The sequence below is a fragment of the Mugil cephalus genome, chromosome 21 (assembly GCF_022458985.1).
Source record: "Mugil cephalus isolate CIBA_MC_2020 chromosome 21, CIBA_Mcephalus_1.1, whole genome shotgun sequence".
NCBI classification, from domain to species: domain Eukaryota; kingdom Metazoa; phylum Chordata; class Actinopteri; order Mugiliformes; family Mugilidae; genus Mugil; species Mugil cephalus.
Window position 1 is genome coordinate 8,074,143 of NC_061790.1, and position 20,691 is coordinate 8,094,833.

A 20,691-nucleotide genomic window follows, 5' to 3' on the forward strand; every position below is an offset into this window, starting at 1 on the left:
AAGATCAGATTCAAGGTAAAATAAGTTTGGTCAAAAAAGTAATGATTCTGGGTCATTGAGGCTAAATTCACTTCTCCACTTACACTTACTTCACAGACACTTACGGTGTCTATGAAGAGAAGTAGAGTAACAGCGATGCGGTCATCCGCATCATCCGAGCACCATGGAGTTGATCTTGTTTTGAAACAAAATGGCTCTGATGGCTACTTTCCCCCTATATCGGTAATGGAATCTAAAGAGCATGATACCAGACTCATGTATTCTGATGTGAACGGAGTCTGGCTGTGTCAGGCTACATCGGACAAGAGTTTGCACAGATACCAAGAAGCTAGTCTCACATGGTGAAAGTGTTGGCCAACAGACTCGTGAAACACAACTCTACTTGGTAAAATGTGCCATGTGAGTAGTACACTGTAGGTGTTAATGTAGGACCCAGTGGATGCCTTCTTTACCTAGGTACCATTTTCCAGGAACTAGTCAGTTGCCCTCACCCAGACATTCAGAGGGACCTGTCCTTGGTACTGAAGTTAGCCATAATATTAAATAAGAGCGCTAAAAGACGGGAGCTTAAACAACTCAAGAGATCATGTGAGAAAGGTAACATAAACAACTCCAACCTGACAAATCCGGGGCTTTCCAGCGCATTGCAAAGCACTGAAGAAACAACCCCCCTCAGCACCACGTCTTCAAATCTGTCATCAGCTCAAAACAAGAGGCCTGACACACACTCTTAATATGCCGTTGGAGCACTACTGGATAAATGACAGCATTCATGGAGCTTTGACTGAAGTTAAAGCGCCAGATCCTGCCCGGTGAACTCAGAGAATAACAGACTAACAGGCGGGCGAGGAATGCCAGCTATGACACATGTGCACACATGTATGTCGGCCCCATGCTGCAAACCCCAAACACCTCATAATGACAGATGCTGCACCCCGGGGTGCAGATCGTCTGCTTTCAGGCACGCTTCCAACACGGAGGCATTCTGGGAGTTAAAGCTGGGAGAAAATAAGAATGACAAGAAGAAGGTTGCACATGTGTCCAAACAACAGATGGGGCTGCAAGTCACATGCTCGGCGTGAAGACACAAACGCACAGTTTCCGAGTTAATATGGAATTTTATTTGAAAGGCACCTTTGGTATCTGAGGAGAAAAATGTTTAACATACAACTTTTGTCAGAGAGAACAAATATTTCCAGAGAAGATCTTCTGATTGTAATGTTTAGTTTCTATATCATAAAACTTAAACTGTACTGCTATAGAAAAAAGCTGCCAAGCTAGTGGGCAGCTTTGGTGGAAAAAAGCATATTAAATGTGAAAAATGAATGGAATGAGTGTATAAAAAAAAATCACATTACATAAATAACAGGCAGCATGAATGCCTGTCATCAAACGAAATATAAAACTATTTGAAATTAAGCATCGATTCGTAGTGTTTTTCAGTGAATGTATTGAACCTTTGAAACACTGTGCGTAAAACAGCAGCTTGGTTAATAAATATGAAATCTCTTCCCACTTAAGTTAAAAAGCTCAAGACATAAAAAATAAAATAAAAAATACTGCAGCACCGTTATTAAGACATAGGAGCAAATTATTTTCTACAATGAAAGGTCAATGTAAACACCAAGTACAACTGAAGCAGACTTAAACTAACTCTTCCATACAGAGAAAACATATATAGTATGTGTATAGAGAGCATGTATAGAGAGATCATCTTGTGTGTGTGTGTGTGTGTGTGTGTGTGTGTGTAGGATACTGCTGTCGGAAACTGTCCTTGGTAAATGACACATAATGTGCAAATACAGCAAACAGCTAATGCTCCGCTGATCGGTTGTGACCGTGACTGTGTGGTGGGAGTGGGGCTGCTGGGAGGAGTATGAAATCATTTCCTGTCAAAAAGGCGCAGAGGGGGCGGATGAGTTGGACGGTGCACGCACGGAGCCGAGGATCCTGAGAACAGAGCAAGGAGTCTGGGGGGGGAAGAAAAAAAAAGTTTTTAAGTGTGTGCAGGAGTGAGAGTAGCCTCAGAGACTTGTGTAACAAATAATACCAACAATAACTTTTAAAATGTTGACATACATGAGAGCATACCAATGAGAATGGGTCCAGTGAGCGCGCTCAGAACAGCCCAGTGATCTCCTCCGTGACTGGGTCAAGATCAATGTCATAGAAGCACGGTCGGGTGGGCAGGCCCGGCATTGTGCTCATCTGAGGGCAAAAACACAAAACAAAACAAGAAAAGAGGTTTATTAAGATGTTTCTGATCATATCAACGTTATAAGGCAGTTGATTTACATCCATCGTACACGCGGTGAACCGTGGCCTCAAAATACAGGAAATGAGAGCAAACAAAATAATCAACTTAGGTTCAAACTTGTTTTTTTGAGCTATAATTCCTTATTCCTGCGTCTACAATTGAATTAATCCTTGCAAGGAGTAGCAGTTTATTTACTCGGTTATTTCGTACGTTGTTTTCTTCAACACGCCAAGAGGCCCGACCACAAAGAAAACGGTAAAACCTTCCTATACTGCGGGATCTAAAGAACTAACAAGCAGCTGGTGCATATCTTCTCTTGTTATTGCTTTTAGTGCGATTCTCATAAAACTGTCAGTGGTCACAGATTTATTTATTTTTTATTTTTTTTTAAAAAGAATTACAATCTATATAATAACCAAAACCTCCCATTAAGGTCGTCGCCACAACACAGCTGCTCCGCACGCAGAGATTTAGCATCAAAACCTGTGTAAATTACACGGAGAGCAGGATCGACCCACGCGTCTTCAATGACTATAATCTAGGCTCGTTTAACTCGGTGTTAGAAAAATGGCAGCCTTGTTCTCGCTGTCGTCAAAATATAGATGACAAAAGGCTCAGATATGAGACGGAGATAATAGGAGGTATCCAGAGTTAGATAATGAACCGAGCTTCAGAGGAAGTTATGATTTGGCCAATAAAGAATGAAAGATGATGTTAGAAGATGAGAATAAAAAAGACGTCCTGAAGACTTAAGTGTTGTTCATGAGTTGAGAACAAGTGATGGAGTATGTGTTCTTTCACATGCTGATACAACACACCTGACAAGTGACGTTCCCTGGCGCCCGTGCTGATTGGATTTCTGGGCTGAACTCCAGTTCTCATTTATAAGTTTTTAACGTTTATTAACAACACTTACATAAGACTGAATCAATGAGCTGTGTGTGTGTTTGATAACTTCTATGAAGGAGGAATTGAGATGGATTCAATTAGAGGAAGAGTGGGACTGATAAATGAAATTTGTGACATAAGGAGAAATCATGTGAATGGGGGCTGATGAGATGTGGACGTCTTGTACTATGAGGAGCGAACCAAGCTAATCTAAACCCAGGGTGACCACTTAAACCCGTACCGCTCCAGTGTTTGTTACGAGGCAGGTAATAAGGAAGCTTCTCATGCCACAGCTGATCAAAGGCGACCGGGCGCCTCGTAAAAACACTTTTCCTCCTTTCGGGGAAACTCGACCAGATCGTCCCGTCCACGCTGGAAAGTAAACTGTCCCGCTCATTAGACAGGGCAGCGACATTCTTCGCGTGCCTCCCTTCTTCTGACCCGGGGGCACTTTTATGGGCCCATTAGTGGAAACGAGACAGGAGGAAGTGACCGGCGCGTTTCCTGTCTGAGGAAATGCGTCTCTGAAACCAAAAGGGACGTGCTCGCGACGGAGCTGATGCTAATTGCTCGCTGCTGCTGCTGGTCAGTCGTGATGCTGCAGTGAGGTGAGAGTGTCTTCACAAAGTGCAACAGTAAGGCTTAGACCGCAGATGACGCACGGCATGATTTAGATGAACTCTATATCAAAGTATTACAACATTACCTTCTAATGGAGCATATCAGGGGTTGGTAAATGGAGATAATTGGAGGGAATTCAATGATATTAAAGAGCACGTCACACCATGTTTAGGCAGATCTTTTCCTTCGTGTACTGCTTCTAAATTACTTCAAAAACTTCCCTGTGCAAGGCCCGAATAACTACTTCAGAAGTTGTTTATTCTCCAACATACAACTTCCACAAGAGAGTGTGTGAGTGTGTGTGTGTGTGTGTGTGTGTGTGTGTGTGTGTGAGCAGTCCTTGGTATTTCCACATTATGCTAATTTCTGCTTGTACTCAGCTAAACCTTACAGGCAAATATACTTTCTACTTCACTTGAAAGCCTCTTTTAGAGTACTAGACGCCCGTTACTTACGCACGTGTCCTGTGTGTGTTCCATCTTTAATTATCCGAAACAACACGTTTGAAAATTGCTGAGATGGGGAAGCAGTCGGAAATGCTAAACCGGAAACGCGCTACTATCAAGCGGACCAATCACAGCTCCTGCGGTCTCGTAGTTACATTTTTCCGGGGAGGTACGGCTACAGCTCTAGGGTCTGGGTATTATCTAGACTGTTAACGTGCAATAAAAGTGTGATGAACACATGAATTAACCAATAATTACGCACAGGATTAGAGCCGTTCTGCAGGCGGTAACTTCCGTATATTGTGATTCTTCTGCTTTATTAATATCTATTTAAATACTCTCATGTTGCTAATCTCACTTACATAAAGGATCTAAGTGCTTCCACCATTGCCTGCTGCACAAACTGTTAGATTATACCTTTAAAATGATAAATGATGTATAAAACTATCATTGGATACTTGCTACATGTCTACATGTCTAAATATTATCTAATCCTATCTAGTGTCTGCCCAGGCTCCTTTACAAAAGTCCAATACGAAAACTGTCAAAACAAGTCAAAACAAACATAAAAAAATCAAGAAAGTATGCAATGCTGATAGTATTTCATGCTTCAAGACAGGAGTGGAAAAAAAAGAAAAGAAAAAATAGCTATAATTGCCATAAAATATGGTCGGTGAGCGTGACGGTGATAAAACTGTCGACACTCTTTCCTGTATTTACATTCAATTTTATGGTGGTTTCGTTTTTAAAGATGTGACCGTCTTCTTTTGGTTATTCTAAAAGTGAAGCTGTGAAGCAAAACGCCTCTCATTGCTTCCCACAGTTACCCACAGCTTCACTCTATGAGGTTGAATGAAATAGAGGTGGGCTATAAACCGTCAGGCCAAGACAAGAAACAACTCAAACTTCTTCTTCTTTTTTTTTTTAAAAAAGGTTTTGATTCACTTTCCCTTTTCAACTCTCTTAAATTAAAATACATGGCATTTAAATATCAAAAGACGCTAAAATGCGAAGGAAAGCTGTCAACGTTCGGAAGACAACAAAAGATGCGCTGTTTGGCCGGTCCTCCTCCTCCTCGAGCCTGAGAACAAGTTGGCACTCGCGTATACACGTAACACTCCGTGGCTAAAGTTGGAAACCCCACTCAGCCAAATAAGTCCCTTCATTATGCCCGAACACAATGGGCCTTTGTCGGGGGGGGAAAACCCTGGAGGAGACAATGTAGATGGATTTCTACCCCCCACTAATTTTGGAGAAGACTCTTGGTCAACAAACTGCACGGTTTTGGAGAAGATTATGAAACAAAACACTTGCGCTAATAAATGGACCATTAAAGGACTTAAAAAGACAGAGTCTCTTAGTTTATTTACGTTACTGAACTGTGGAACGTGGGTTTTACTTTAAGATGTTGAGGTTGATAAGATGTTCTAAAAATGTATTAATTGATGATTAAAGAATTCTTGAGTATTGTTTGAACTCTTGCCTTTATGGCGATTACTGCACATTTGGAGAAAGACACAACGGCTGGTTCAGGACTATAGAAATGCACTGCAACAGACTTTAATGCAGAGAACACAAACTGACCCCAGTCACTAGCGCAGATTTTGTATTTTTGACCACGTTTCACCATTTATGATGCCATTTGATAGAAAATAGAATGAAATAATGCTTAACTTCCCACAAATATGCCCGTGTTTATCTTTCTACGGCCACATATAGCGCGTGTCCTTATGTAACCATGATGTTGTGCAGCTTTATCCGTCTCTGGCTCACTTTCAATCGAACACGCAGGTTGAGTCGCGGGTCAATTTCCAGATAAATACATTAACCGGACTCGGCAGGGCTCTGCGTCATTAACACGATCAAAGATTACCAAAATAAATTAGGGGTCGCTTTATGTCACGCGTGTTTTATTTTTGAGATTTGATTTTGACCAATCTGCGACTTATTGAACAGCTGTGAGCGCGTCCTGCCGCCAAGGAAGGGGTGTCGATAAATTCAATCTAAGAACCTGAACTGTTTTGGATTCAGCGGTGCGCCGCTCCGAGGGAATATGAACTGTACAGATTGTCTATTGTTCTGCGCGCGACCCCTCCCTCACATATCTCAAGAATGACATCAGGCCCTTCCTGGTTCTTCACCCCGTAAAAGACCCCTGACCAACCCCTCCATCCGAAGCTAACCTTCCTCTCATACTCACGCCCTCGCTCAACGAGAGTTTAACCGGTTCATAGCGATAATCTGCAAATCATATCATGTTTGTTGTTATCAAATCTCAGGAATTTCTAGTCATGCGGGTGAGTAAAAAAAAAAAAAAAAATTAGTGCTGTAGTGGAGTGTATTTTGTGACCCTATTATGTCTGGCTGGACTTTATGTCTAGAGGACCAGATGCTGATATGGAAATGGTGTTGGGTTCAAACCTTTCCAAATGTTCCACTTTAAAGCATTCGATCTGTGATAAGTCCATACGAGGGAGACGCAGCCAAAACCTCCAACTCAGAGACTCCCTTTTAGGTTAAAAGTCACAGTTCAAGGGTTGTCAACGTGCCAGCAGCTCCGTGGGTCACAGCACATCAAAGGCAGGTTTGGGGAAAGCGGGCAGAGGCCGCACCAACATGCTACTACCCCCTTATTCCCAGAATGGCCAGTGTTTGACACCTCAGCTTTAACCTATCAAAGCCCAGCCCTCCGGGCAACGCTGGTGAAACAGCAGGAGGCAAAACACTCAGGAAGCCGCTTCCTTCCTGCCCGGCCCATCATCGACCGGCGGGCTCCAGTAATATGGCTGTCAGAGAAAGCAGGGGGCAGGACCCGGACCACTAATGCTGCTCTGAGATGAACTCATGAGGAGGTAGGGAAGATGAGGAGAAAATGGATAAAGGGCTCACAGTGACCAGTCTATATGTACTTTAAGTAAACCAGATAGGAAAAGCAAATGATGTTATGGATAAATTTCTATTCACAACTCCCTGAACTCTTCAACTCAAGCCGGTCCTGTGAGCAGGGTTGTGGACATCAGCAGTTTGTTATTAGTGTCTGTGCCGGACGACGTATGTATAAAGGTAAACATCCATCCATGAGTACGTGTAGGCATGTAAACTGTGACGCTATGATTCCCTGTGGTGCGGACTGAAGCTTAACCCGTTCCAGATTTGACTTGAAATTGAAAACTGGACCTGAAGCAAAAAGTTAAAAAATATTTTTGGTTTCAACAGTCTGCTCTAGACAGTGTCTGGATCCAGAGAGGACGGAGACTGAAGTCACCGGTGGCCTGTTGGTTCTTTTTGAGTACGGCGCCGTACTGTGTCAACTAAACGCAGAAGTCTAAACTGCCCGTTAGAAACCACGTACCGTTCCCACGAGCGGGTAGATGAAGCCAGCCCCAATGCTGGCGCGGACATCTCTGATCGGCAAAACAAATCCGGTGGGGGTACCCTTCTTGTCAGGCATGTGGGACAGGGACAGGTGGGTCTTGGCCATGCAGATGGGCAAAGAACCGTAACCCTGGTTACAGAGACAGACACAAAGATCGACACGTCCGTGAACGATGGTGAAGAAAAACAGAAACGTAAACAGAGACGAGATGAGTCAGCGGTGAGCTCACCTGCTGATTGTAGTAATCGATCTTGTTCCTGGCCTCTGGAGACAGCTCGATGTCGTCGGCCCCGTACACTTTCTGGGCGATTGTCCTGATCTTCTCTACTATCGGCATCTACGGGAAAGACAGCGCATCATGAACAGGTGGTTAAACAATAGTCACAGGGGAATGAGGCAATCAAATTCAGATAACTGAATACACATCTGAGTCAAAGGCGGAAATAATTAAATTATTCAACGCGTTTGATGTTTAATATTTTAATCTCTGCTCTCTGCAGTTAATAAAAATGATCACACAAACAGATGCAACCTGACTGTCAGCTGACGTGAAGGCACAGCTGATTATCCATCCATGGTGTTAATATAGAAAGTAAACATGAACGGTATCTTTAAAATGACTCTATTTTTAATTTATACTGCATCTGTTCACTGAAACACGTGTCTTGAGGACGACTTTATTGGCGTTATTAAATTACTTCCTATTGTAATCCTATTGTGGGGCCCTGGGAATGCAGGCACGTGCATACTGTAAACGGGACCCGGCACACAGACGGACAAACAGTGTAACAGGTTAATATAAGTCACAACTTCCTAAACTCACAAACTCAAATCAGCTGATGCGTTCTGACGTGCTTCAGATGCCAGCGTCTGAAAACAACGTTTCCAGTCCTTAAAACGTCAGGATACGTGGATATCAGCCAATTCAACATTCTTGAAATTAAAAAAAATAAATAAAAAATGAAAAAGTTCTGCGCTCACCTCGATGTTGTAGAGGAACTGAAAGTCGCTGGGTCTGCTGGCAGCTTCGTTCACGGCCTGGGCCAGCTCTAAAGACCCCCGCCCTCCCTGCGCCCAGTGGTGACACGGCACAGCGTCGGATGCCCCGCTGTCTTTCGCTATCTGACACACGAGGTCAATCTCCGCCTGGGTGTCCGTCCTAAAAGAAGAGGGACATGTTGTTAGCACGTCGATAGGCTGCTATCCCATCAAATTAAAATAAAAACTCTGGCTAGGTTGCATTTCGGTGGATGTTTGCATCTGCGCGAGTCTTACTTGAAGACATTCACCGCCACCACAACCGGTACTCCGAACAGGTGTGCGATCTGGATCTGCTTCTTGAGGTTACTACGGGAACCGCCTGCAACCAGGTCCAGATTCTGGAGAAGACGAGAAACAGATCAAAATGTGTTAGTAGTTTAATTCGCCTACAAAATGTGCTGCAAATTATCCATAATAACAACCCTAAAAACATAACAACAAATGAAGGCTCTCTAATATGTTCAGCAATAATAACACTGGATTTAATACTCCATGCACTTTGTTCCATGTCATTCCCACTTTTTCAGTCTCAAATTTATGGAAGTCCCTAACATTAAACATAAAAGTATCATGTTAAATATATTCGTAGCATAACTGATACTAAGGAAAGCTCTTATTACATTGTCAACACAGCAGGAGAAACTGCTAAAACCCCTTCATCTTTCCCTGGCAAGCAGTTTGCACAGATCTAATTTGAAGGGTATGACAGGAAATCTGTAATTCCAGTGGAAGCTTAGTTTAAATACCTTCATTTCCTTTCTGACCATTTAGCCCGAGATGTCCAAACCAATGAAAAGTAAATCAGAATCTCCGACAGTGATCTTCTTAGCAACAACTGCATTTTTTTTTTTTTTGTCACGCAGTATTGGTCAATAGCTACTAAATGTTTGGAAAAAACATTGTACAGCTACTCCATGTTCGACCACAGTAATCCAATCTTCAGCTGTGCATGTGTGTGTGTGTGCGTGTGTGTGTGTGTTTGCGTTTGTGTCCGCAGGCTCAGAGGAGAAGTCAGGCCATACAGGTCCCATAAATCCATTTCCCTGGCTCTGTTTTCCCCAGTACTTCTGGTTCTTATTACAGGCTTCACAATTAACTTATACAGCTTCATTATTTACTCAGCTGAATTTACCTGAGCGACCTGTGATTCTAGCCAGATATGGACGTGCACGCACGCACGTGTGCACGCACGCTTCCACGATACAGCCCACATACCGGGAAACCACAGGCAAATGTTCTGTTTGGGCTGTTAATCGAATAAGAGCTTCTAACCATGTTAGGGGCTGAAATGCATAAAGGTGGGGAAGTAACATCGAGTGAGGATACAGCTGAAGGACTAAGGCGGACTTGCTTATGAAACATCCTACATGACATCACACAGCTCTCATTAAAACGTGTCAAATAAGGTTTTGTTCTCGGGCTTTTTTACGTGAATAAAAAAATCCAATAACGACAGGTTGCAGTGCAAACAAACTCCATGCAATGTATGTAAATGTTCACAAAGCCTCACCAAGAGGATGTTGCATCACCACCTGTAGCTTCAGTGGCCTCAACACACGAGCACCACCACACCAGAAGGAGTTATGTTAACGAGCACATGATTATTTTATAATTGGAGAAACGGCTCGTGAACTTAGGCTTTAATTTTTCTAAAAAAAACATCCTGACCTTTAGGGCCTTGATGTAATAAGAGCCAATTATTTTAACGTGACTGGAAGTGACGTGACAACCCACTGCATCTCTCACTCACCCATTACCCATCTCCTCCAAGCCTCAGTTCTGTTTGTCCACATTTATCTTTGTATGTCTGTGCGTATTTAAATGCAACATACCTCGTCGATGTACTCTTTAGGAAGAGGTGCGCCTGCCGACACCTAAAAACACAACAAAGACAACAAAACAAATTACCACACCACGATAAGATTTGTGCAGCTTTGGGCAGTGGCTCGGGAGGTATAGCGGTCTTCGGGGAATAGAAAGTAACAGCGATTCGATTCCGCCCTGTCCCTAGTTGCGTCCTTGAGGGAGACACTTGCTCCCAGTGTGAAGTAGGGTGGTGGTCGGGGATTGGCAGCCTACTAAGGTAGTTTACCACCACCAGGGTGTGACTGTGTGAGCGAATGCTTAACGCATTCAATTGTAAAGGGATTTGAGGCTCTATATAAAACCAAGGTAAGTGCCATTAAATAAGAACTTGGACTGCGGACAATAACTACCAGGAAATGAAGATTTCCATAATTGTTTTATCTTTATAAATGTGGAGCATTCAAGTTTCTTTTTTTTTTTTCTCTTTCAATGGAGAAATTCACAAATGACCACAAGATGTGTATGTTTGCACTACAACCGAAAACACAGATGTTCTGTTGTTGGCTGAAACGCACAACTATCAGTAAACACTTCACATAGTTAATTCATCATTTTCTATTGAGTTACGGCTCTCTGCCAGCATGGAAGAGCTTCTCATGATGTTAAAATCATGTTACTGTTTGGTGATTGCAATGACAGTGCGATGACATTAAAGCTGTTCATCACTGAATTCCACTGCGCCGGGCAAGAATCCACGCATTACAGGATCTAACAAGAGAAACAAACAACAACCCTGATGAATTCTTGCACAATGCGCTGAGTATACTTACGTTCGGACCGCCGCCGTGCATCTTCAGAGCGCGGACGGTTGCGACCAGCACCACCACACTGGGCCTCAGACCTGAAGCCCGACATTTGATGTTGAAGAACTTCTCCATCCCGATGTCCGCCCCGAATCCAGCTTCAGTCACTGAGAAGACACACATAGTGTGATTTTTAACGATGTCGATAGAGATGGGATAGTATGTTTGCACACTGGGAACACAGTGTTTAAGGAACAAAGCCAAATCTGTAGCAGCAGAAACATTTTAACCAGTAGTGAATCTTCCTTTTTCTTTTTTTTTTATGATCCCATAAAGAGGCCGACCTGATCACGAGCCCACCATCTGGCCATATTCATCACCTCTTCGCCTGTGTTTAATGTTTAATAGGTGTGACCAAATTTGGCCTAAAACAAGTGGTGTGTTCGTCAGACATGTTACAAAAAAAAAAAAAGAAAGTTGATGGAATAAATCTGTTTGAGTTATGGGTGAAGTGTAGGAGTTCTCAAAGAGAAAGAGGGCCTCTGATAGGGATGGCCCTGCACACAGGCCTCTTGAACAGGCTCCAAACAAAGCAAATAGTCCACCTGGAATGACGGCCTTGTTGAGATAAGGTTTCCTGTGTGTCTGTGTGTGTGTGTCTGTGTGTGTGTGGGGCACCAGTGGACTGAAGCAGGGCTGAAACAAGATTTTAGAGGAAGAGAGCTGACTTCATATCTGACTGACTTAATGAGGTTTTAACCACTTGTATTTTTCAAGCACAGTCCGTTTAACTGTCTGTACAGTGCAGCAAGTATGTTTGTTGCAGTAAGTATGTTTATGTTCGGTGAAAATGCAGACTGACACATGTGATGTGAAAATGCATCAAACACAATGTTTAGTCCCACAGGCTCGGCTGTTTTTTTTTTTTTTTTTTGCTTTCCATCAAACTACAAGCAAAACTGAACATACGGTTCCTATCAGTGTTTATTATTTCAGTTTGAGTATAAAAACTTCACGAGCTGCGAGCACCAAAGTCGTGCGTGACTTGCTGTCGATCGAAGTTTGTTTTAAATTTTCTCACACGGGTTCAAATAATTTACGTCGGTGTGTCAACAACTTGCGGTTGCGGTACTTGTGGTTGTGGAGTAACCGATGAACCCTAAATTGTAAACATGAGATGTATTTTTTTTTTTATGAAACCCCGAACATGTAACATGAAAGCAAATTAAAGTTTTATATACAAAATGATTCCCAAAAAAATAGACTGGTAATAAATTGTCCAGTGTGAAAACAGGAAAATCAGGTCATTAAAAGTGACTCCAGTTACATAAGAACAAGACAATACTAAGGCAGAAAGGCTAAGGGAAGCCTTAGGTCTTCAACGGGGAGTCCGTGACCCCTAGGGGGTCCGTGGAAATGCTGCAGCAGGGTCGCAAAATCTTTGGTTGATTAGAAGTTTTTATATATATATATATATATATATATATATATATGAGGTTTTAACCACTTGTATTTTATATATACATTTATCCCTTCACTAAAATATGTATATGTATATATATATATATATATACATATTTTAGTGAAGGGATAAATGGGGGCAGAAGACATTATCTTTCACTCATTCAGCGATACGGGCGCTGCCTCAACAGCGCACATAGCCACATCAGACCTGTCAATGTAACGCTCCTGTACGCAATAGGCCCCGCCCCTATTTTGGCTGAGCCATAATAGGGGCGGGGCCCCATATTACAGAGTGACTCTGTCAGGTTCCGAGAGTCTATTCAGTCCCTAGGTAATGCTGCAATATTAGCAGAAGAGAAGCTAACAGGGCAGCTAGCTCCCATCAGTCAACTACTGAGGCCAAAATGGATCGCTTTGTCACTTGAACAAAAAATAAAAATAAAAATAAATAATAATAATAACATTTCAACCCGTGCATTATTTGAACAGCATATTTATAAAAAGCACTAGGCCAAGTATTGAACACATGTAGTCGGTAGGAGGTCTCTACTTAATCTCTCCATCAGTTTGGGTTGAAGACATTGAAGACCCACGACCTAAGGTTTATAATCCTCACTATCTATTATCTATTATCTATTATCTATCAGCTTTAAAACAAGCATCACAACACGGTGTGTTCAGTGCCACATGTGTTGTGCGTGGGCAGCCTGCATGTAGAACAGAAAGAGCACCAGCTAACCCTTCCAACATTTAATTTGATTAAAAGGATAATTAACCAACACGACCCGGAAACATGTCAGAAAAGTAATGAAATCAGTGAGATAAATGTATTTTATGTGCGGTGTGTAGGATACAATGCCAAGAACGATTACTCTATTTGTTCATTTTATTGTTTAAAAATATCTATTTAGTCTTATCACATTTTTAGTAGATAATTTGTCACAAAAATAATTTTACCATCAATCAAACCATTAAGAGACTGAAAACACTGATTGCTCCAAGAGGAGATTATACTCATGACGCCTTTGGTAAGAAAAGATTAATTCATCACAGCTTAAATGTGTTTGTGTCTGGCATAAATCTCTCCGAGTGTTTTTTCACAAAGAAATACATCACCCTGGCTTGTTTTGTTCTCTGTATTAGTAGTAATAAATGGATTATTTCATACGAGAGTAAAATTACTTCAAGGAATTGAGAGGAGGGGAAGACGGAGAGAGGAGGGGGTTGAAAATCATGCTAAGCCAAATTAAATTTGAAAGATGAGAAGGTCTTCTGGGGAGGAGGCGAGAACAATGAAAGGGAAAAAAATTATAACGTTAATAATAGGTCTTAATAGTTTCTGGGAATATAAACTATAGCATTGAGTGCAGATTGTGTGTTGGGAGGCCCTGGGTGCATCATTGTCATCAGGAAGAGAAACAAAAAAGTGTATTGTTTCTTATTAGCAAAGCGCTGGAGCCGAACCAGCGTGCCGATGAAAATAACATTCTTGGGTACAATGTTTGTGGATACTTCTCTGTAATCTCCCACAAAGCTAACACGGGACGCTGCAAAGCGCTATCGCACGAAAACAGAGGAATGAAAACAGAAAAGACGGCGGGCGTGCAATGGCGGCAGATGCAACGAGCTACGGCGTTAGAGCGTGGAAGGAGGGCGACCTCAGAGGATGTCATAGGGAAACGCTCATGGGCTTCCTGTTCTGTGTGACAACCCTGAACTGTTTGGAGAGCTGGAGGGCAACAAGAGGTCGACGATGTTGTGAAGGGGGGGGCCTGAGGGGGAGAGAGAGAGATCTGGATGGGGGTACTACCTGTCAAAGCATTCGTATCAGCAGCCCTGCCAATAAAAACATCAACACGACCGCAGCAAAGAAGGCTAAATCAACACCATCCGTGTCCTGTTATCTGAGATTTCCACAACAATCATGATATAGTTAAAGCTCTAACTCTATTACTTTCCCCCAATTACTATTTGTCTTTAAAAAGCCGCAGTTATTTGCAATTTGTATCATATCCCCACATTGGGACGGACACGCTGCCATCCATTGTTGTGATACAGTTTACAGTTTGCATAATATTCTAATGCACCCCAGCTGATGTTGTGTTTTTTTTTTGTTTTTTTTGGCTGAGATTGAATATCAAGTGGTGGCTTCAGAGGCATTGTAACGCCAGATGTGACCACATGTGGTTAAAACTGGATACTTGTGATCTGATCACTCACTAGGCACATTAAAACCAGGTCTGAATGCGGCACAGACTTTGTCTTCTGAATCCAGCTCAGTTCATTAAACTAAGAGCCAAAGCTGGCAAAAGTTTGGAGACAACTTCTCATTGAACTGAATGAGAATGTGTCTCCAAACTTTTGAGCTTAAAATAAGGTGTGGTGTTAAAATGTTTTAAAATGTTGAATTCGCTCCATTTATCTACAAGCAAAAAAAGGAGAAAAAAAAAATAAAATTTTTGTCTATGATTTAAGGGAAATCTCACAATACGTCAGTATCAGGGGAGTTATCTCTGCGCCCAGAAATCCAGACGCTTAATGACACAGAAATCACACACATCTGACATGTGGAATTTCACTCCTCTCTCCCCCCAAAAAATATGTTTCTCCATTTTTTAAACTCCAGATTCCAAAGTGACTTAAAAAACACCACTATCCTGCTAAGTGTGAGGAAGCACGTCTATGACTAGTTTCATTATTATCCCCACATCCCTCTGAGTTCACGTAAAGTTCATGTACTTCATTTGCCACTTCTTACAATAATACAGATTCTCATCAATTTGATTTAAAGACTTGGAAAGGTATCAATGCTAATGAGATTTAAGTTGTAAAGAAATGAAAGGGTCTTATTTTGATGGCTGAGCAACTTCCATCACAGTTGGACTCTTTAGTCTGAACACAGTGACAATGTGTTGCTTTCATTCTCAAATGATGTGTGACTAATAAAGGAAAATGCCCATGTTCGGGGCAGATTAACGTGTTATTGTTGGATTTTGACAGCTATGAAGCATATGCTCCAGGGTCCTGGAAAGCTTGGTTGAGATCCAGCTGTAGCTGATGCTGCATTCCAGACAACTTGGAAGTTGTCAAACTCAGAAATTCCTGCTTCCAAAAAAAAGAAAAAAAAAATAGCTGCTGCACGTTTTATTCACATTCAGCAAACGGTGACAATATACCAAACTTATTTTTTTTCTCCTCAGAGTTAACCTGTAACGTGTATACTAAGATATCGGAAGTCTGAGTTGGAATATAGAGTTTCTGAGTTTTCATGAAGGCATCATCTAAAACGTTTTTTTTTTCTAGTCACTTGCCGGAAAGATGGAGAGTAAATTTATGAAGTTAGGAGAATGTGTCCTAACTACAAAGGACTTAAAATAGTTCAAATAATAATAATAATAACTAATATTAAATGTTAGGATGTTCAATTTGCAACTTAGAGTTAGAATATAATCTACAGTTGTTTTTGTATAAATTGAAACCAAATTAAACAGTTAAATTGCTAATCGAATAATTCCTCCCTTTAGAAGCAGGGGAAGGCTCCAAGGAAAAAAAGGTTGGGAACGGCCTCAAAAATTGTTCTTTCTTTACAGTACTGTCATGCGTCATTATTTCACTCGAATGAATTTAGCAAAATTAAGTTTTTATCCTCAGAGAAAACAGTGCGGGGAGGGGAGGGGGAGTCGCATCCCAGCTGCCGGTGGAGAAGGAGGAGGGAGGCCGAGTTCCTGGCATACCTGCGAGTCAGGTAACAAACACGCAGACAGGGGAGGGACGGAGGGGAAAAGACAGACGGATGGAAAACAAGTGGGGTGGACAGAAGTGGAAGGTATAAAAACATTCAAAGCCTCCCTGCTTGCCTGGCTCCGTGTTGTGAAACCCTACCCTCTGCACAGATGAAGAAGCTCGGGCAAATGTTGCGTGGAGTTATCCTGCTACCTCTCAGGAGCTTTTTTACGCACGAAACGTGCGTCACGTTCACATAAACACAAGCCTTGCATGGGTTTTGCGCATCACCTGGGAAACCCCCGCAGACGCACACGCACATTCCACGCGTGTTTCTGCCGCCGATGTAAATGAAGACAGGGAGAGGGCAGCGGGATAGATAGACAGATAAAATGGAAATAGTTAAGTATGCTTTGACGTTGAAGGGATTAGTGTGGTTTACTCTAAAGCATTCCAGAGGCTCTTAAGATTATCAACCTGCTTCCTTCCTCTGTCCGTCTTTTTTTTTCTTTTTTTTTTTGCATGTGTGTGTGTGTTTTTACATAATCTTTTGACCAGTTTCTTAGAAAGGGTGGGCAGGAGCACGACACCAGAGCAGGGCACTACACAGGGGAAACAGAACCACAACCAAGATGGATGTAGGTCAAAGGTCGTGGCAGCATGGGAACAAACTGAAATCTGCCGCCATAATAAATTGTAATTCATAGTTTTATCTCCCTCGTTAAAGAAGCTTAGGCCTTAAAAGCCTGAACGTCTGGGACTCCTAGACCCAGCAGATAAATTCTGTCATCCCCGAAACTTTTGAGGCTGCGTGTAGGATCTGTATGCAAGGACTGTGTGCTCTTACCCACAAAGCCGTCCCGTCCGACCAACTTCAAAGCCAGCTTGTCTGCCAGCACCGAGGAGTTGCCATGGGCGATGTTGGCGAAGGGCCCGGCGTGGACAAACACTGGCGTGCCCTGCGACAATGAGAGGGGGCGCACAAACACACGAGAGGAGGTGAGAAAACAGCGTAACTCGCGGCAACTCACCGAGTGTGAGTAAAGACTAACGGCTTCTTTCACACTGGACCCCGACGTCTTTCAGTCAGGCTCCCGGGATAAATATTTGAAGTGTGGACACTCTTTAGCTGGCAGAGTGTCTGTCTAAACAGCAGGCGCAAGTTAAGAGGTCGGCATGCCAACCTGACAGTGGGCCAGGCTTCCTTCCCCTAGCGATTTGGATTACTCCCTAAAGGCTTGAAACACACATAAACAAAGGGAGCACTTCAAGTGCAAGGGTTTCTATCTGCAAGTGCAACTGGTCTGAGATTATACTTGCAACGTGACCAGCTTTGAAGAGAAACAGACAGCGTGGAGACAATAAAACCAATCAGAGCCTTTGCTCGTTATTCACAGATCTCATTTCTGAAGAGTGGCGAGCAGCTTCTCATTTAGGTTAGGTAGCATTTTGGACATCGGTGTGTTTGAAGATTTAGATAAAGGAAAAAAGAACAGGAATTAATAAGTAATGGAAAGGTCTACTGAGCTAAACTACTACTACGATGACAGAGAGAAGACATGAAAGAACTCAGTTGCCAGGAGTTCTGCTCATCAAGATCAAAATTATTCTTTACTTGGACAGTTGGTTAGAAAGCAGGTCAAGGAAAAACTGGAGAAAGCCAGCTGACCTATTGTTACACCAAATTCCTTGAGAGAGAGGAAGAAGGACGATTTTCATAGCTTTTGTTTGCATACCTCTCCCTCGCCCTGTGTAAACAGCCTCCCCTCTAAATCACCCATTCAACTAGGCTGCCACTTGTCTATGTCGGACTTGTCTATGCAGTACGAATCCGGTAAGCATTAATAAAATAAAAAAAAAAAAAGGAAAGATTCAGATGTACTGGCTCTGTATTTGCGAGATTAAACACTAGTTTGCAGCTGTTGTCCATTTAATAACTTTCTCTCTGTTTGACGGGAAAGTTCACGCACGTCAAATATGACACGATTTCCATGATCGTTTCCAAACCCTGAACTTCAACTCGACCCCGTTCGCGTTATTTTTCGCTCTTTTCCACATCTGTACGCGAGGAAATACAATTCAGGGGGACATGTGGAAACGGGCGAGGAGTCCAGCGTGTCACCTCCGCGACAGTGGAGAGTAGGAAGAGAGAGGGATGAAAACAGGAAAGCAGAGATCATGTCAGTGTTTCCTCGTCTTGTGCATCTTCTCATCTGTCCGCTCCACCAGCCAGTTAACGCAAAAAAGACATTCGAAGTTTTTATTTCGAAGGCCCAACGGTTCTCACAGACGGTGTAGTGCCTCCCTCCAGGAGAGATGCATACAGGAGTTCTGTGAAACTCCACGTAGACAGGATGTTGAGGTCTGCTTGAGAGACACATACACAGCGAGCGGGTTCAAAAACGGTGCCTTTTCTTCTTGCGCTGCGTCTCCTCCGAAACCCCTGCTCCATCTGAAACAACACAGAGCTGCAACACAAACACGCCAGCCTTCGCACAGCCGCTCTCTTCTCACGAGCGCGTCCGCGTTCGCCGCAAAAAACGACGAGGGCGCAAAGGGCACGGGCGGTCAAGCTCGACGGAAAGTTCTCATGAAGCTCCGAGGCCCGGCGGGTCCCGATACCAGCTCCCTGGCCAGAATCACAGGAAACCCACGCAGGAAACCGTTTCACACAACAGGACCGCAACACTTCCTCCCAAAAAAACAGAGCGTAACCAAATATCTGCCGCCTCCCCTCTGCACACCCGTGAAAACACAAGAATCTGGGATGTTCTGTGTTTAAAGTCCCCACCCAGCGGCCGTGTAATCAAGGTCTCTGTTCAGAATCAACAAGGAACCAACAAACAATAGAATGAGTGACAAAAAGAGAAACAAAATGCTGTTATCAGAAGCGTGGCTGGAAACGCTGCGCTCGTTGTGAACTTTGACGGCTTAAAACGCTGAAGCTCGTGCAGCAAATTTTGGATCCCAGAGTCAACTGGGAAAAGTCAACGCTGAGAGGACGGTTAACGTCAAATCTTTGTCTAGGTTTGTCTAAGACTGAAGGATAAGACTGACATGGTAAATATGTCGCCCATGAGGTTACGAGAACCAATCTGCTTACGCGTCCTATCACACACCAGTGGTTCTCAACTATGTGACAGCATGACATGAACTACAGAGTGAGATAACATCACCAATGATGACGCTAACATAGATTTGTGTTGCTGAGTTGGATTTATGCCAAAGTCTGACCCGCAGCTCCCCACATGTGTAACTACACACCACAGCGATGCAGGCTGAAACGCATTCTCTGGTCCACTTGCCTCAGCGGACAGAAAGTACACAAAACCCTCCCTCCTCCTGCCTCCTACACGCTATCTGCTCAGACTAAGAATGCATTAGATCCCATTCCAACATCAGTTGTTATCAGCTTTGTTTAAAGGACACAGAGGAACTCTGCACAGCTGGCTACCTGAAATTTTAGCTGTGCAATTACACAAAGAGCCACAAGAGCACAAGTATAAATGGACACAACAGCATAGGCTACGACACAGGGTCTATGTCGGAGGTGGCAAACTCAATTCTGGCAAGTTCTGGGTCCCATTGTTGTGTTATGTCCACGAGTGTGACTAGCCTCTGGTGGGGTGATATGTTTGAAACCCCTGCTCCATATAGATCTGCTAGTACAAAGTCTTTGTCAGTTCTGCACACAGATGTCAATAACAGTGGTACTAAATAACAGCGGTGCATTTCAAGTCTCCTCCGGCTCGGAGTTCACAGCAAACTGAAGCAGCCCGTCTGACTTTATTAATTTGTCAAAGTCATTGTAATTAACTTGCAGGCATGCACCTGTGGCTGTTGATGCTTTGACTGAGTCATATTTCTCCTGTTTGATCCCTGTTATTAATGATTTGATTTTTTGTGCAGCCATCTGTCTTGCCTCAGATACCTCATACTGAATCTCAGTGAGTTAAGCCTGTGAGTAAAGCTTGTGATAATAATAGTAAAAATTTATTTAATCTGTACATTTTTTCATTTACATAAAAGATGATGCAAATGTTTGGAAGAAAAACTATATTTTCATTATTAACGTCCAACCATAAGTTGGGAGTGATTATTTTTTTTTTTCCAATAAACTAATTATTTTTTTATTAGTATTATTTTGAGCTCCCGTCACTAGAATTGGAATTGGGTTTTCTCCAAACGAACACGCGTAACGAAAGCCAGATGTGAAGAAAGGCAGAGTTACGGTATATGTCGTCACACCCAGATCAAACTGTTTCC

The 20,691-nt window shown here is 42.8% G+C and overlaps 1 protein-coding gene across 2 annotated transcripts in view; it reads right to left on the minus strand.

Annotated features, from left to right (window-relative positions):
- Positions 1-1,098: 1,098 nt before the first annotated feature.
- The window catches only part of mthfd1l (methylenetetrahydrofolate dehydrogenase (NADP+ dependent) 1 like), a 31,423-nt gene continuing 11,830 nt past the window's right edge, over positions 1,099-20,691 (minus strand). Inside the window, exons 20-28 of one of the 2 annotated variants that reach the window (XM_047573833.1) lie at positions 17,273-17,384; positions 11,266-11,405; positions 10,462-10,503; positions 8,864-8,967; positions 8,570-8,747; positions 7,818-7,925; positions 7,565-7,717; positions 2,092-2,208; positions 1,099-1,970 (exon numbers count right to left, since the gene is read on the minus strand). In XM_047573833.1, the coding sequence (XP_047429789.1) occupies positions 2,119-2,208; positions 7,565-7,717; positions 7,818-7,925; positions 8,570-8,747; positions 8,864-8,967; positions 10,462-10,503; positions 11,266-11,405; positions 17,273-17,384 (927 nt within the window). In that variant the 3' untranslated portion in view covers positions 1,099-1,970; positions 2,092-2,118. Of the gene's footprint in view, positions 1,971-2,079; positions 2,209-7,564; positions 7,718-7,817; positions 7,926-8,569; positions 8,748-8,863; positions 8,968-10,461; positions 10,504-11,265; positions 11,406-17,272; positions 17,385-20,691 lie in introns of both variants that reach the window. The other variant, XM_047573834.1, reaches the window with a different exon arrangement.